Source organism: Pleurodeles waltl, chromosome 10, assembly GCF_031143425.1.
Source record: "Pleurodeles waltl isolate 20211129_DDA chromosome 10, aPleWal1.hap1.20221129, whole genome shotgun sequence".
In the NCBI taxonomy this organism is placed as follows: Eukaryota; Metazoa; Chordata; class Amphibia; order Caudata; family Salamandridae; genus Pleurodeles; species Pleurodeles waltl.
In genome coordinates, this window is record NC_090449.1 from 1,011,283,262 (window position 1) to 1,011,301,797 (window position 18,536).

Below are 18,536 nucleotides of genomic sequence, written 5' to 3' on the forward strand. Positions count from 1 at the left end.
GGCAGTTCAAGGTTATGCGCATAAACACATCTGGGTCCCTCGTTATGTAGATCCCCAGGTAGCGGAAGCCCTCCGTGACTACCTAAGCGGCACAGCCAACTGGGGGGCATGGTGCAGGCCCACTGAGGATACAGATCTAGGATTTACTCCAGTTAATGGTGCAACAAGAGTGGTGGCAGAAAAGTGTGAATATATAGATTACCCTAACTACAAAGACAGTCAGGTAAGCTACATAAAGGAGGATGCCATCTACGTACAGGGAAATTTTATCCTCCCAGTCAGCAGTCCATTGTATGCCCCTTATCAAGGGATCTCTAAGGATCCAGGCTGCAAGTGGATTGAGGACCAAGGAAACATTCAAAGGGGAGGGAGGACAGCCCTTTCTCGGGCCACAGTGGAGGAGGAAAAGTGCTGACATACCTCCATTTACTATTACCTGAGCAAGGGGCCCAGAATAGATCAGCTGTATCCAGGAGATAAAGCGGAGGACAAATCTGAATTTCTCCAGTACCGCATAAATATATGGACATTCCACTGTGTCAAAGGCTGTTTGTGAATGGAGAGGCACAACACAAGGGCTGTCGCACGGATTCTCTCTGCCCTCTCCAGGACTCCGAGTAACCGTCTCAAAATCAGCGCAGTGTTTCAATCCGGCATAAATCAAGATTGATCTGGGAGGAACTGTGGACTTTTGCATTTGTAGTGCCACAAGTTCTGGGCATTATCTAATATAGTGAACCTTAGAGGATAGGTAAGTCTTGAAAAACATAAAAATCTGCTTGTAATTTCTTGTTTTTAGGGTCTGCTCTAAAGTGAAACTAAACAAGCACGAAAATATCCCCTGCAAAAACTAACAGCCAATAAATGCATAACAGAAAATACCCATCCCAAGAACCCATTGACCCTGAAAATGTGAACAGACTGGATGATATGTCTCCAAGTAACTGAACGTACAACTCATAAAGTGTGACTTTAATACACTCTACTCAAAATACAATAGGAGTCATCAAACACACAAAACAATCAGACTCACCTGGATCCCCCCGCCATGGTATACAGAGAACTCAACTAAACTATAGGATCTGAACATTAAACAAAGTCTAACCTGGTCAAATAGTGCAGTAATAAAAGAGTTAGAGGAGGCACAGTGAGATGGTGAAGTTGATGAACCCTAGACAACTGATCTTGCCACCATCCGTACCTTTACCAATGCGTGTTTCATTCAGTTGACACTTTTAATGTTCTAGTGTTATCTCTAAATCCCTCATCTAACTACAACATGGTAGGACAATTTCTGAATGGTTGGGGTGGGTCAATGCTAATGCAAAACTTACTTGATGGAAGCGAGTGCAACAGTATTAGAAGGTTGGAGAGAACCAGTGACTCTGCAATGTTGTTTACACAATCCTGGTTACTGGTTACTATGTTCACAACCTATCACATAAAAATAGAAAATCACACAGATTACAAATGAAAAAGCTTGACTGATTGAGTGACGATGATTGCTCACCTACAAATTAACAGCCTAAAAACAGAAATAACAATTGCCTTCGCAAATGCAATAAATAACAACATGGGTGTTCGGTGTATGGCAGGGTTCAATATATGTGAAATAAATTGTATATGTTTCTATGTTGTGATACCAACATATAGTAATAAGCACAGAACATCTGTCTTGTGAACATCTTTCTTTGTCTGAACTTTTTGAGTACAGACAAACTAACAATGACAAACCACAAAAATGAATGACAGTTTAAGTATGAACATCACTGAGAAACAAGGTAAAGCTAAGGGTGTTACCCCTGGGTGAAAAAATAAAACAGACATTGGGAGAGAACTGAAAGGACAATTCCTGTGAGGCTCTACAATCTCTATTGCATGTGCTTCTTGGTCTCAATAGCTGTGATGTCAATTACACAGACATACTGCAGATTTTTGGAAATGGAAATTCTTTCCTCTATGCTTTCCAGGGTTGGACTGACTGATAAAGGCAATCTGAAAGTGCTAGAAAGGCTGGACTGACAGGTCAATGTGTGGGTCGGTTTTTTGACTGTTTTTGTATGTCAATCTAGTAGGGCTGTTTTGCTGTTGATTTCTCTAATATTACAACAGACATTGCCTGAAGTAAGCACAAATGTTTGCCACTTTCCATATATATCAATACATATACAAAGCGTGACTTTACAAGTTAAAAACTGCCCTGATATGCAAATGTGGGCTACTTGTTTGGCTATCTGATTCACTAATGCGGGCTACTTTATTTTGGTGCACAGATCTATTCTCGGTTTCAGCCCAACACTGATGCTGTCACACATTCATCACCTCGAGACACCTCGATAACATTCTCGGTATCATTCTTAGCACCTAAACGAATTTCATTGTTGTACATTGCTTCATAGACTGACACTACACACACGGAATCTGTCAGCTGTTGTCAACCTATAGCAGATGTCATACCATGGAACAATAGAATTGTTGCGTATGAATTCAAAAGGAAGCATTGATGCACAATACTGGATGTGAACCACTGGTATTGACGCTGTTCTGATGTAAGAACACTGACAAATTATGGTCTGGAGGCAGTGCTAGGGTGGATGATACTCTGCAGCATCCCTTGGATCTACAAACATGAAGTCAGCAGTGGACTGTCAAATGAAGTTTTTAAGTCACTCTTGCCTTCTCATATCTACCAGGGACGTCCACAGACCTAAGAGAAGGTGGATGATGCTATGGTGCCAATATTCGTCCCTCCCTAGTTGGCCATGGACCTGTCCAGACTGCAACATGTGATGGAGTTCTCACCAGTAGCCCAGTCAGGGTTAGTCTCTGCTAAGGGAATATTTAATAGATGATGGGTGTGGGACAGAAGAGTTTTCTTGGAGGATGAGTGGAAATCATTTAAAATAAAGGTGCCAAGGAAGAGGAAAGATAAGCCATGGTAGGTGGCAGATGGGGGTAGGATAGTAAGTAGGTTTGCCCCTTCTTGAATCAAGCACTAATAAGGAAGTGGGGAAAAAAGTGGCAGGATGCCTGATACACCTATATATTTTTTTAATTTGGAATGGAGCATTGTGAAAAGGTGCAAAAAGAAGGCCATGTTGAGTGGGGCTCACCATGACTCCTCTCTGTTAGTGCAATTCATCCACATTATCAGCTTACATGGAGTGGATGGGTGGGCACACGTGCAATAAAATATTGTAAACATAGCTGCAAATAGGAGTGTTTTTACCCTTGTGTTTCAATTGACATCATAGACACCTCAAGCTTCACTCTTGTTGTCGTTGTTACTTGACTATAACCAGCCTTGTTATTGAAGAATATGAGTTAATTACTTTAGGAAATTACCCTTTTTTTGGCATGGTTACCCCCACTTTTTGCCTGCTGTCAGTGTGTTTTGACTGTTCACTGGGATCCTGTTAACCAGGACCCAGTAACTATGCTCTCTCCCTCTACATTTGGTTGCTTAGGACTTTGCACATCTCACAATTGGCGTACTGGTGCCCCCATGCAAGTCCCTAGTATTTGGTTCTTAGGTACCCAGAGCACTGGGGAACCAGGGTTTCCCTATGGGCTGCCACATGTTTTGTGCCACCCATGGGAGCCCATGCAAAATGTGTCTGCAGGCCTGCCATTGCAGCCTGCATGAAAAGGTGCAGGCACCTTTTCACTACAGGTCACTGCACCAGGTCGCTGTAAGTCACCCCTGTGGTAGGCCCTCCTAGCCCAGAAGGCGGTTTGTAGGTACCAGTGTGTGAGGGCGCCCCTGCATGAGCAGAAGTGCCCCTATGAACTCCAGTTCCATTACACTGGATGTCATAAGTGCAGAGAAGCCATTTTACCCGTGTACTGGACACAGGTCCACTACCTGTGTCCAGCTACATAACGATAACTCCATAACCTGGGCATGTCTGGGATCAAACATGTCGAACCATATCCACTACTGTAGCCAATATTGGTTGTATGATTCTATGCACTCTAGGGGCTCCTCAGAGGACCCCCAGCATTGCTCATACTAGTTTTCTGTAGTTTTCCCAGAAGCCCGTGCTGCTACCACTCCTCAGACAGGTTTCAGCTCTTCTGCTGCTGCTTGACCAGCTCAGGCAGAGGAAGGTAGAACAATAGATTTCCGGTGGGAGAGGGAGGTAACACCCTCTTCCTTGGAAATAGGTGTTACAGGGCTTGGGAGAGGTAGCCTCGCCAAGCCACCATTATGCTTTGAAGGGCACCAAATGTGCCCTCTTTGCATAAACCAGTTTGCACCAGTATGTGGACCGCCATCCCTGCTCTAGCACAAAACTGGATAATGGAAAGAAGAGTGACCACTCCCCTGTCCATCATCACCCCCGGTGTGGTGCCCAGAGCGCCTCCAGGGGACCACTTGATTCTGCCATCTTGAATCCAAGAGAGGCAAGTAATGTCACAGCCCCCTTCTGATAGGTGGTCACCCTGCTAGGTGACCAATCCCCTTTCCAGGGCTATTTAGTCTCTCCTTTTTGGGTAGGTCCTCAGTTTCCACGTGCAAGATTCCAGCAGGACTATCTTCTGGCCACTGGGACTATAACTGGACCATCCAGGAACCGACAATCTGCAACGAATCTGCTCTGCAACATTGTTTCTCTGGCTCCTTCCAGCAACTGCAACATTTCTCTGGCTGTGTATCCTCTGAGGGCGAAGAGTCTTCAGCTTGTACAAGAAGTACGAACTAATCTCCCTTGGAGTGAAGGAGTCCCTCCCTTGCATCCACAGGCACCAACTACAATGACAACCAGCTGTGTGGATCTTCTCTCCTCCAGAGCTACGTGGATTCTGCATCACAGGTGGTGGTCTGGAATGGTCCTCTCTACCAGCGGTCCAATTGGGAGACAGTAAGCCCTTGCCTCTCTCCTTGCAGGACAGTACCCCTGTGTATGCGACTCTTGCAGCTACCAAGGCTTGTTTGTTCCTCCTCCAAGGGCTCTTCAGACTCCACGTAGCCTCAGCCCCAGCACTTCTTACTACAACGTACAGTCTCCTGCCTGCTGCTTCAGTGACATCACTTCAGTTGCGCTGAGTGAGCCTCACCACAACTCCTGTGCCTGCTGCCCATGGGTCGCCTATGGGGGCTGCTTCTTCTTCTTGCAACTCTCCCAGTTGACGGTCACCCCAGACTCCTCTCCTTGAGTCGAGGCGCCTGTACCTTGGTGGTCTTCTTCAGCCTTGCAAAACCTTATTCTGACTCTTGCATTTGCCAAGGCTTGTTGGTGGTTTTCCAGCACCACTGACTGATTGCATCATGACCGCCGACGTGGGACATCCCTTGCATAACTCCTGGAACTCCTCTTCTACTCCTGCGCTGCACCGCTGACCTTCTTCGTCCACCGCCGACCTGGTCCTGCATCCACAGAAGGGTGGGTAGTGGCTCCTGCCACAACCGGACACTCCATCACGACCTGGACTTGGTCCCCTTCCATTGCAGGTCCTCTTCTATCAGGATCCACCTTTGAGTCCTTCCAGTCTTGTCTGGGTCTTGCACAATCCTTTGCCAAAGTCCTCTTGTTGGTTTTGGGGAAAACCAGGTACTTACCTCTGCTCTCCTGGTCGCTTGGGGTCACTCTGATACTCACCTCTTGGGGTTCCTAGTTCCTCCATCTCCCTTGTACTGATTCCACTCCCTTGGGTGGGGGACTGCCTTCCACATTCCATTTTAGTATATGGTTTGGCCCTCCCCTAGGGCCCTCACTGTTTACCTATACTGTTGCTAGTGTTTATTGCTTTCTATGCTCTTGACTGATTGCTAATGTGTATATAGCAGTGTGTTTACTTACCTCCACTTGGGGGATCGCCTATTCAGTATTCTAGTATTTGTTTCAGTATGATAAAGTACCTTTAATTTTGTAACACTGTGTGGTTCTTTCATGTGCAATAGTGCTCTGTGACTACAGTCTTCCATAAGCTTTGCATGTCTCCTAGATAAAGCTTGACTGCTCCTCCATGGCTACCTCTAGAGAGCCCTGGCTTCCTAGACACTGCTTACTCTACACTAATAGGGGATACCTGGACCTGGTATAGGATGATAACATCATAGGTGCTCACCACACACCAGGCCAGCTTCCTACACATGCGTACCATTTTAGCACACCGGGGCTTGAGATCAGTCCCCGGGCTCATTGTGTGTAGGAAAGTGCTTCTTTTGACATGGTCGCCCCTCCCACCCCCACATTTTGCCTAGTTTCTGATGTGATTTTGACTGTTAGAGCACTGGGTCCTTGCTAACTAGGCAGAAGTAAACTGAAAACACGACATGGCACAGAGCCTGTGTGTCATGTCCCTTAACACTGCATGCAATATATTTAAGTCGCCCCTCTAGCATACCGCATTATATTAGATATGATGACATACATGCATAAGCAGGTATGCCCCTGCTACGTCTCTGTCGATTCTCAGACACAGTAAGTGTCCAGGGAAGCCATTTGCAATGCATGTGCTGGACTCTGCTCATTACGAGTTCCCCAGCTACATGAGGGCTTCTCTGAATCCTCGGATGTGTGGTATCAAACATCTCATATTAAAAAACGCTCCCTGGCCCCAGTGATGGATTTATTAAAAACTGCACATGGGAGAGCACCTCAGAGGTGCCCCCGAAAACCTGCCAACTCCTAGCGTGGACACGGACCGGTCAAAACCAGTGCAGCAACCTTAGACATAGTTTTAACCCCCTGAGATGAGAGCCAACGCTCTTGAGGGCTCAGAACAAAGGCCTGCTCATGGCAGAGGAGCCAACACCTCGTCCAGGCAGGATGGACATTCCAGGGTTGGGAGCTTCAAAGGCCTTGCCGCCTTTGTAATGCCACTCAGGCCTCTCCAAATGGTAGGAAAGGCCGACCCCCAGTACCTGACCCCACTTCTGGTGGCAGGACTGATGGGATAATTAGGCAGATTAGGAGGTATGCCCAGTCCATGCCAGTCCCACCCCTAAGGTGGATGAGCAGAAGTGGACACTACCTTTTAAATGTATCCATCTTGTTTGGAAGGAATTTAGGCCACTAGGGTTAGGGCTATGCCCACTTCCCTACAGAAGTGGTCATAAAAAGGGTGTAGTCACCCTAAAGGAGAGTAGCCAATGGGCTCTTACCTGACACTCCCCGTAATGCCCCTAAATTCAGTATTTAGGTGGCACCCCTGAACCCTAGAACTCAGATTCTGACTAATTACAAAGAAGAAGGACAAAGAAGAGTTGCCCCCGCAGAAGAAGAGGAAGAAAAATCAGCTGACCTGGCACCAACCCTTCCGGCCTGCCTGCTGACCTTGCTGGACTCTTCACAAAAAGACTCGTCATCAGCTACAGCTTCAAGAAACCCAGGAAGCCTGCCTGCTTTCTAAAAAGACTCAGACTCCCGTGAGCAGCGGAACTGCTCAGAAACAAAGTAACCATCAAGGACTCTGCAGCCTGAAGACCCCGACCCCGTGAGGTGCCAGAAGGGGTACTTGGCTGTCCTGAGCCAGAGTCCACCTGAGTGTCAACTCTCCTGGACTCCACCAAGTTGCCTGCAGCTGCTGCACGCAGGCCCACTCTCCCTCAAGCCTGCTGGTGTGAGAAACCCGACACTTACAGCAACCACTGCACCTGTTGCCCACAACGCCAACTGAGGAAGGCCACCAGTGCCAATGACGTTCCCTGGCTCCGCTGAGCTCGAGCCCACCCAGGTGACCACCTGCTGGTTTCCCTGATGACGCCTGCTGCCTCAACACGCAGGACCCGCTGACACTGAGGACTCCCGGACAGTAAAATCAGATGCTAAAGGACGCCCCAGCATCTGTTACCCTGGAGTCCTGCAGACAAGGACCAACGGTGTACTTACCTCCAGGAACATCCCAAGCCTTTGGCCGACCTGCTTGTTTTCTTCCACTGGCCTCCTGGCTCGAGCCTGCAGGCTGTCTTAAAGAGGACCAATCTCCATTGAAATCCACTGGGCACCCGATGCCTTGCTGGCCCTCTGCACCTGGCTGCCTCAGTGCCACCCAGAGTGACCTGCTGGTGTGGTTCTGACCTATGCCCAGGTTATCTTAACTCTCTGAGATTGGCCTTGTAAGTCATTACTAACCGTGACTGATGAACACTTGTTTTTCCTTCCATAGGATAACACTGGGAACTGTGTCGACTTTTGAGACCACAAAATATTTATCTTTTAAAAACTGCTTACCTTATAACGGAGTTCTTTGGTTTAGAGCATACATAAGAGCAAATGTTATTTTTCTGAACTGGTCTCAGATTAATTGAGTGAATGTGAGTACAGCAAATGCTTAACACGACTCCTTGATAAGCCTAACTGCTCGCCCACACTCACTCACGCTACCACAAATACAGCATTAGACCCATCTGCGTTTGCCTCTGCAATACCAATTGGGGAATCATTGGACTCTTTGCACAGTGTATTTCTTTTTAGTGCACTATTTAGAGGGCCAGTTTCCTACACTATGTATACATAGTATTAATTTTTCACGTCAGTGGTGCTGCACTACTAGCTTATGTAGAAACTCAGAGTGACTTTATTGCAAACAACTCCACTATGCTGTAGGGTATCATTTGCACTCCGTGCTGGGATATTTAAATCAACTTTTTCTGTACTTTCATTTTTCCAGCAACATACTCTCTTAATGTGAACATAAACAGAACATGGATTCTTATCATACGATTCAGGTTCGCTCTCCCAGCCTCATGCATATACTTTGGACCAATGTCGTCTTTCTGGCTATGATTTCTTTGTCTAACCACTACTCATTCTATTCTTACTCCACATCTGAGGTGGCTATCATATTAACTGTTCCCTGGATTTTCCATTATCACTGGCGGTCTTGTGCATGGGATTTGTCCCTATTTCGCAATATGCATCCTATACCATAATGTGAGCAACTGCCTGGTCGACTTGTTTTTGTTTTAGTGGATGTCTACTCTATGATTTTATCTACTTCACAGGTGATCTCCCAGGACTATATCGGTGCTTTACCCACTCTGCTTTGGCAATGGTGATCTGAATAGTCATAATGCCTATCCTTGTCTCATCCACACATATAAATAAGATACCATGTATATCATCTTTGCAGCCTTGAAAGTCTCTGTGACGAAACAAGTGTTGGCTGCCTGTCTGTACTGGATATTACTTTTGACTCACAACTATGAGTTGAATACTTTGTATATTAGACATATTTTTACAACAATCTGACTTTCTCTGTGTGCCTTGGTATTTTCCAATTACCGGTCCCATCTACGTCAAGCTATCCCCCTCCCCCCCAAAGTGGCAAACATTCCCACTATCAATGTTTACCCACGAGTAATGCTAAATGAACAATTTACATACCTTCGGTAAAGCCTTAAGTGGTAGAGACTATCTAGCCGCAGACTTCTTACCTTAAGCCCTTTGGTGCCTTGGACGAAGTGGTCTCGTCCACGCACACGGTTCTCGTGTGCCTAGGACGAGACCACCTCGTCCTGTACTGGGCCCACGGGGGAAGCGCTAGCGCTCCCACCCGTAGCCCCCCACTCACACCCCCGTCAGGGATGAAAGGGAAATCGCTTCCCCTTTCACCTCCGACCCCCTCGCCCCCCAGTGACGTCTGATGACATCAGCGCGCCTCATCAGAGGTCACCTCGGATCGCGAAGAGAAATGCTTTTGCATTTCTCTTCCAACTAGGAGGTGGGGCGGGAGAGCCAAGAAAGGAAAGGAAAGACCTTTCCTTTCCTTTCTTCACTCTCAGAGCACTTCTGCTGCCGAAATGGCCACTAGACAACAGGGATTTTTGTTTTTGTTTTGGGGGTGGGGGGGGGAGATTTATAATAAAGGGAGCGCCCCCTTGGGCAAGGGTCACTCCCTAGAGGGCCAAATTATTTTTAGGCCATTTCTGCACCTTCCCCCCGGGGGGCAGATCGGGGGGGGGGGGGGGGGGGGGGGAGGGAGGGGGGGGGGTCGGAAACAGAAAACCCCTAGACACCAGAGATATATATATAGATATATATATTTTTTGTTTTATGTGTAGGGAGTGACCCCTTAGGCAAGGATCGCTCCCTGGGGGGCCAAATTGTGTTTAGGCCATTTCTGCCTCCCCCCAAGGGCAGATCGGCCTAATATCATTAGGGCAGAAATGCCCACTGGACACCACGGAATTCTTTTTTTTAGGGATTTTAAATAAAAGGAGCAGCCCCTTGGGGAAGGGTCGCTCCATAGGGCCCATATTATTTTTAGGCCATTTCTGCCCCCCCCCCCCCTCTCCCCAGGGGGCAGAAACCACTAGACACCAGGGAGTTTTTTTATTTTTATTATACTGACACATAGGGGGAGCGGCCCCTTGGGCAAGGGCCGCTCCCCAGGGGGCTAAATTATTTTTAGGCCATTTCTTCCCCCTGGGGTAGACACCAGGCATTTATATATATATATATATATGTTTTATTTACTTTATGTTTTTATGTATGGGGAGTGACCCCTTAGGCAAGGGTCGCTCCCCTGGGGGAGCAAATTGTATTTAGGTCATTTCTGACCCCGTGGTGGCAGATTGGCCTAGTTTTGTTAGAAACCACTAGACACCAGGGATTGGTGTGTGTGTGAGTATGTTTTGTTTGGGGGCATTCCCTTGGGCAAGGGTCGCTCCCCATGGGGGCACATTACTTTTGGCCATATCTGCGGCCTATTTTTGGAAGGCCCATCTGCCCCCAAGGGGAGCAGAAAGTTCACCAGGGAAGATTTTTTTTCAAAATAAGAGGGTGGGGGTATGGCCATACCCCCACCCCAAATAAATGGGGCCAAAGTTGTTCTGCCCACCAGTGGGCAGATGGGGCAAAAGCCCCTGATCCACACCCCGGGGGGCAGAAAGTCTACTAGATACCATGGAATTTAAAATAAAATAAAGAGTGTGGTGGTGGCTGCCAACCAGTATGTGCCTGGTTATGCTCCCACCCCAACTGAAGAGGGTAACAGTCTTTCAGCTCTCCCCCTGCACACCAAAACATCTTATCCCACGGCAAGTAAGAGGACATTTTATTATTTGGGGTTTTGGTTTTACATTTGTAATGACAGCCCTTTTGGACCTGCTTAGGTTCCCCCTCAATTTCGACATGTTTTTGGCTCTTCCCTGTCACAGGCACTTGGCCCACCTACATAAGTGAGGTATCATTTTTACCAGGAGACTGAGGGGAACGTTGGGTGGTAGGAAATTTGTCCCTGTGCTGTGATCCCACACAGAAATGTGGGAGGAAAGTGATTTTTTAGCTAAATTTGAGGTTTGTTGAGGATTCTGGGTAAGAAAACATTGGGGGATCCACACAAGTCAAACCTCCCTGGACTCCCTTGGATGTGTCATTTTCAGAAATGTCTGGGTTTGGTAGGTTTCCCTAGGTGGCAGCTTAGCCCAGGATCAAAAACGCAGGCGCACCACCGCAAAAACAGGTAGTTTTGTATTTGATAATTTTGATGTGTCCAGATAGTGTTTTGGGGCATTTCCTTTCGCAAGCACTATGCCTTACCACACAAGTGAGGCACCATTTTTATCGGGAGATTTGGGGGAACGCTGGGTAGAAGGAAATTTGTGGCTCCTCTCAGATTCCATAACTTTCTGTCACCGAAATGAGAGGAAAAAGTGTTTTTTTTGGGACAAATTTTGAGGTTTGCAAAGGATTCTGGGTAATAGAACCTGGTGAGAGTCCCACAAGTCACCCCATCTTGGATTCCCCTAGGTGTCTAGTTTTAAAAAATGTGCAGGTTTGCTAGGTTTCCCTAGGTGCCGGCTGAGCTAGAGGCCAAAATCTACAGCTAGGCCCTTTGCAAAAAACAGCTCTGTTTTCTTTGGGAAAATGTGATGTGTCCACATTGTTTTGGGGCATTTCCTGTCGCGGGTGCTAGGCCTACCCACAAAAATCGTAAAAATGGGGTATGTCCCAGTAAAATGCCAAAGTTGTGTTGAAAAATTGGGTTTTCTGATTCAAGTCTGCCTATTTCTGAAAGCTGGGAAGATGGTGATTTTTGCACCATAACCCCTTTGTTGATGCCATTTTCAGGGAAAAAAAACACAAGCCTTTTTCTGCAGCCGTTTTCCCCCATTTAAAAAAAAATGAAAAAATGAAATTTTTGCTGTATTTTGGCTAATTTCTTGGTCTCCTTCATGGGAGCCCACAAACTCTGGATACCTCTAGAATCCCTAAGATGTTGGAAAAAAAAGTATGCAAATTTGGCATGGGTAGCTTATGTGGCAAAAAGTTATGAGGGCCTAAGCGCGAACTGCCCCAAATAGCCAAAAAAAGGCCTGGCACCTGAGGGGGAAAAGGCATGGCAGCAAAGGGGTTAAAACATTTCTCAGGCATCAGTCTGGATCTGCAAACATTTTCTGCACGCCAGCAGGTGGCAGTGTTCGGCACCAGAAGTGATGTGTATATTGCCAGTATAGGCACCACCCCAGCACAAAGACATCAGTTACATTTCATGACCTTTCGGCACCAGATGTGCGGCACCACAAGGTTTACAGATGTACCAGTGTGCAGACACCAAGCATATCATAAGAGTTACCCTGTAAGGAGAAATTCATTCTCAGAGCGGGAAGGAATTGAGGGTTAGTAAGGTATCTGCAGCTAGGTAGATTCTCTAACAGACTGAAAATAAGTCAATAAATCAGGTGTTATTTGTATAGCACGGTTTGTCACCTGAGTGGGTTTCCAGGCGCTTGCTGCAGGTGTTTATTTGAAAAGCCAGGTTTTCAGTTCCTTTCTAAAGTGGGTCTGTGAGGGTGTGTGGTGCAGAGGTGGAGGGCATTTAAGGCTTTGGCAGCGAGATGGGAAAAGGAGCGTCCTTCGGCGCAGCAACAGCATATGCGTAGTATCTTTGCGAGGGTGATGAGTGCCAAGTGGAGGTTTCTGGTTGGTTGGTGGAAGCAAAGGCGGTGGTTCAGGTAGGCGGGTGCTTGGATATGGAGGTCTTTCTAGACATGAGTCAGGAGCTTGAAGTGACATCTTTTATGGATCAGGAACCAATGGAGGACCTTCAAGTGCTGAGTGATGTGGGTTCTCTTGGGTAGGTTGAGGATCAGTCTGGCAGCTGCTTCTGGATAGTCTTGAATCTTTGTAGAACTTCAGACGTGGTGCCTGCGTTGAATGCATTGACGTAGTCCAGTCAGCTGATGATGATGATGGCCTGCAGCACTGTCTTCCTCATACTGATGGGGAGACACTCAAAGATCTTGCAGGGCATGTGAAAGTCGGCTGCGGAAACGGCACTGACCTGGTGTTTCATGGAGAGTTTGCTGTTGAGAGTTTGCTGTTGAGATCACGCCTGCCAAGGTTGCAGGCGTGATCTTTCCGTGTCAGGGTGGGTCCAAGCTCTGCTGGCCACCAGGAGTCGTTACGGAGGGTTGAGTGTCTGCCAAAGATCAGAACCTCTGTTTTGTCCGATTTGAGCTTCAGGCAGTTGTCCTTCATCCAGGAGGAAACGTTCTTCATACAGTTGTGGAATTTGGTCTTCGACTGTTGAGAGCGAGAGGACGAGCTGCATGTTGTCAGCGTAGGAGGTGATGTTGATGTTGTGCAATCTCTTAATGTCTGCAAGCGTTGTCATGTAGCTGTTGAAGAGTGTTGGGCTTAGGGAGGAGCCTTGGAGGATGCCACAGATGGTGTGCTTGATCTTTGAGGTGAAGGGTGGGGAGGGGAACTCCCTGGGTGCGTTCTGTGAGGAAGGAAGCCATCCATCTGAGTGCATCGTCAGTGATCCCAATCTGATGTAGTCGGTTAATCAGTGAATGGTGGGTGACGGTGTTGATGGTGGAGGAGAAGTCGAGCAGGATCAGGGCGGCTGCTTCTCCTCTGTCGAGCAGGGTGCAGATGTCGTCTGTTTTAGCGATCGGAGCTGTCTCAGTGTTGTGATTGGCTCTGATGCCTGATTGGGAGGGATCTAGCAGGTTGTTTCTTTCCATATGTTCAGTGAGTTGGAAATTAATCACCTTCTCCGGGACTTTGGCAGGGAACAGGAGCAGAGAGATTGTGTGGTAATTCTGTAGCTCGCTGGGGTCTGCAGAGGGCTTGTTGAAGAGGGGTCTGATCTCTGCCAATTTCCAGACTTCTGGAAAAGTGGCGTTGGATAGCAAGGCGTTGAGGATGGTGGTGAGTTGGCGGCTGATCTCGTTTCTTCTGAGTTTGAAGGTCCTGTGGGGGCATGAATTGGTGGGTGCTCACAAGTGGATGGAGCTCATGATGGTGCTCACCAAAATCCAGGAAAGGCTGAAACATCAGTATCACAGACTGAATATTTTGAACTCACTGGTCAGGAGAATAAGCCTGAAAATTAACTGTTTCCAGAACAGCTCAGATGAAAAGGAGCATCTGATAGGGAGATAGGTGTGACTTTGGCACATTGATAGCGATCTGCAGTGAGTGCAGAAGGTTCACCGTAGTCTGGAGGTGGGAGACGCTGCCTGGGGCAAGCCTGTCTTCAACAGTCAGTCATCGAGGGAGGGGAAGACTGGAACCCCCAACCTCCACAGATTTGTGCTGCCCCAACCTCTGCAAATTTGTGCTGCAATCAGAGCCATCACCTTGGTGAACACCTGAGGGGCGCTAATAAGGCCAAATGGGATCACAGCAAACTGATAATGCTCATGGTCTACCAGAAACCACAGGAAATGGATAGGGATATGGGAAATAAGTGTCCTGCAAGCCCAATGCTATCATCTAGTCACCAGGGCAGGCAGAACCTGAATTGACATGAGCATCTTGAACTGTTCCTTCTTCAGCAAGATGTTGAGAGGGTGCAGTTCTAGAATAGGGCAGAGGCCTCCATCCTTCTTGGACACCGGAGAGTAGATGGAATAGCAACCATGATCTACTTCAGATGCCGACACACTCTTGATTGCTCCTTTGGCCAAGAGAGCCTGTATGTCCTGACGAAGCACGGAGAGATGGTCCTCCATCCACCAGTCTAAAGATGGTGGCATGGGCAGTGGGGTTTCCAGAAAAAGGTTGGAGTAACACTACTGAATGACCTGAAGACCCACTTGTCAGATGTTATGGACTGCCAGTGGGGCAGGCGATGCCAGATTCTGCTACCAACTGGATGCCTGTGAGGGCACGAGGGCAAACTAAAGTGGTTTGGAGACTACGGCAGGTGCGGGAGGGGGGTGGCAGATTTTGGGGGTGGGTGAACTAGGTCGACCTCTGGCTGGTTGTCCCATTGGGCCTGTGGGAACCATGTCAGCTGCCACAAAAGGACTTTGGAACCTTTTGGATTTGGTAGTTAGGTAAGAATGGATGCAGCTGGCAGGGGTCAAAGGCAGAATGGGTCTGACAAGTTGTAGGAAGCTGGCCTGAAGTGTAGTGAGCCCCTGTGGTGTTATCTCCTTAAACCAATTTCCAGGTATCCCCTATTAGTGACTTGTAGCAAGTATGTAGGAAGTCAGGGCTCTCCAGAGGTAGCTGTGGATGAGCAGCCAAGGTGACATGCAAAGCTTATGCAATATCACTATAGTCACAGAGCAACATTTCACACATGAAAGAACCACAGGGTTACAAAAATAAAAGTATTTTATTATAGTAACACAGCACTAGAATACTTATAGGCAGTCCCTCCTAACTGGAGATAAGTACAAATGATACACACACACACACACACACACACACACACACAAGCAATCAGAAAACAGCACAGAAACAACAAGCACTGGCAATACTTAGTGAAAACAGTGAGGGCTCCAGGGAAGGGCCAAACCATACACTAAAGAAAGTGGAATGCAGCATACAGTCCCCTACCCAAGGGTGTGGAGTTGTTAGAGGGGAGCTGGAGGAACTAGGAACCCCCAGAGGTGAGTACCAGAGTGACTCCCAGCAACCAGGAGAGCAGAGGTAAGTATCTGGTTTTCCCAAGGACTAACAGGAGGACTTAGAAAATGGATTGTACGAGTACAGGACCATACTAGAAGAAACCAAAGGTGGATGCCAGTATAAGAAGACCTGCAAAAGAAGGGGACAGAGTCCAGTCCATGATGGAGTGTCCAGTGGGAGCAGGAGCCACTACCCACCCTTCTGTGGATGCAGAACCAGGTCGACAAAGGAAGACCGCAGAGCCCACGAGCTGAAGAGGAGTCCTTGGAGCGGTGCAGATGGTGTTCCACATCAGTTGTCGGGTCACAGATGGTCAGTGGTGCAGAAGAACCACCAACAAGCCTTGGCAAATGCAACAAGCGCAAAGGAAGAGTTGCAAGACTGAAGACGACCAGCAAGACCCAGGGGACTCAACCCAAGGAAGGGAGTCCGAGGTGGCCCTCAGCAGTCGGGAGAGCCAACAGAAGCAGTCGCAGCGCCCACAGGCAACCCACTGGCAACAGGCATAGTAAGTCGCAGTGAGGCCCAGAGGAGTCCCACATTGCTGAAGCAGCAGAGAGGAGACTGTGGTTTGCAGGAAGAAGTGCTGGGGGCTGGGGCTAATCAGAGCCTGAAGATCCCTTGCAGTAGGAGCAAACAAGCCTTGGTAGCTGTAAGAGTTGCAGTTTTCAGGGGTACTATCCTGCAAGGAGAGGCAAGGGCTTACCGGCTCCCAAGTTGTACAGCTGGCAGAGAGGACCAAGGGGACCACTCCAAGCCGCCACCTGTGATGCAGGATCCACGAAGTTCTGGAAGAGAGCAGATCCACAAAGCCCGCAGTCATTGCAGTTCGTGCCTGGCGCCGACCTCAGAGGATGCAAAGTCGGGGAAATGTTGCAGTTGTGGGAAGGAGCTGGAGAAACAGTGTTGCAAAGCTGAGTCATCCCTGGAGTTGCAGATTGTCTGTTCCCGAAGAGTCCAGTTGTGGTTCCAATGCCCAGAAGATGAAGTAAACGATGCAGAGGAGGTCCTGGTGGAATCTTGCACATCAAATCTGGATACCCACTGTAGGAAGTTGGCTCTGTATGTACTATTTCAAAGTAAGAAATAGCATGCACAGAGTCCAAGGATTCCCCTTAGAGGGAAGATAGTGGCAAAAAGAGATTTTGTGGTAGTGTTGTCGAGCAGTAGGCTTATCAGAGGGTAGTGTTAAGCATTTGTTGTACACACACAGGCAATAAATGAGGAACACACACTCAAAGACAATTCCAGGCCAATAGGTTTTTATATAGAAAAATATATTTTCTTAGTTTATTTTAAGAACCACAGGTTCAAGATTTACAATCAATACTTTAAATGAAAGGTACTTCACTTAGGTATCATAGGAACTTTGAATCAGCAAAACAGCATGTACAGTTTTGGCAAAAATCGCAATAAGCTATTTTAAAACTAGACACAGTGTAAATTTCAACAGTTACTGGGGGAGGTAAGTATTTGTTAGTTTTGCCGGTAAGTAAACCACCTACAGGGTTCAAAGTTGGGTCTAAGGTAGCCCACCGTTGGGGGTTCAGGGCAACCCCAAAGTTACCACACCAGCAGCTCAGGGCCGGTCAGGTGCAGAGGTCAAAGTGGTGCCCAAAACGCATAGGCTTCAATGAAGAAGGGGGTGCCCCGGTTCCAGTCTGCCAGCAGGTAAGTACCCGCAACTTCGGAGGGCAGACCAGGGGGTTTTGTAGGGCACCGGGGGGGACACAAGTCAGCACAAAAAGTACACCCTCAGCGGCACGGGGGCGGCCGGGTGCAGAGTACAAACAGGCGTCGGGTTTGCAATAGGTTTCAATGGGAGACCCCGGGGTCTCTTCAGCAAAGCAGGCAGGCAAGGGGGGGGGCTCCTCGGGGTAGCCACCACCTGGGCAAGGGAGAGGGCCACCTGGGGGTCGCTCCTGCACTGGAGGTCGGATCCTTCAGGTCCTGGGGGCTGCGGGTGCAGTGTCTTTGCCAGGTGTCGGGTTCTTGGAAGCAGGCAGTCGCGGTCAGGGGGAGCCTCTGGATTCTCTCTGTAGGCGTCACTGGCGGGGTGCGGGGGTCAACTCTGGCTACTCACAGGGTTGCAGTCGCCGGGGAGGCCTCCCTGTAGTGTTGTTTCTCCACAGGTCGAGCCGGGGACGTCGGGTGCAGAGTGGAAAGTCTCATGCTTCCGGCGGGAAACGTGTGGTCTTTAAAAGTTGCTTCTTTGTTGCAAAGTTGCAGTTTCTTTGGAACAGGGCCGCTGTCCTCTGGAGTTCTTGGTCCTTTTAGATGCAGGGTAGTCCTCTGAGTCTTCAGAGGTCGCTGGACCCTGAGGGATGCGTCGCTGTTGCAGTTTTTCTCGAAGTGGGGAGACAGGCCGGTAGGGCTGGGGCCAAAGCAGTTGGTGTCTCTGTCTTCTCTGCAGGGCTTCAGGTCAGCAGTCCTTCTTCGTCTTCAGGTTGCAGGAATCTAATTTCCTAGGTTCTGGGGAGCCCCTAAATACTGAATTTAGGGGTGTGTTTAGATCTGGGAGGGCAGTAGCCAATGGCTACTGTCCTTGAGGGTGGCTACACCCTCTTTGTGCCTCCTCCCTGAGGGGAGGGGGGCACATCCTTATTTATATCGGGGTAATCCTCCAAAATCAAGATAGAGGATTACTAAAGGTAGGGGTCACCTCAGCTCAGGACACCTTAGGAGCTGTCCTGACTCGTGGGTGACTCCTCC

General features: G+C 48.3%; 1 protein-coding gene across 2 annotated transcripts in view; it reads right to left on the reverse strand.

The window, feature by feature from the left end:
* DNAJC13 (DnaJ heat shock protein family (Hsp40) member C13) overlaps nt 1-18,536 on the reverse strand; it is an 876,382-nt gene that overhangs the window by 136,597 nt on the left and 721,249 nt on the right. For both annotated transcript variants that reach the window (XM_069211911.1, XM_069211910.1), the window contains one exon: nt 1,335-1,434. In XM_069211911.1, the coding sequence (XP_069068012.1) occupies nt 1,335-1,434 (100 nt within the window). The remainder of the gene's footprint in view (nt 1-1,334; nt 1,435-18,536) is intronic.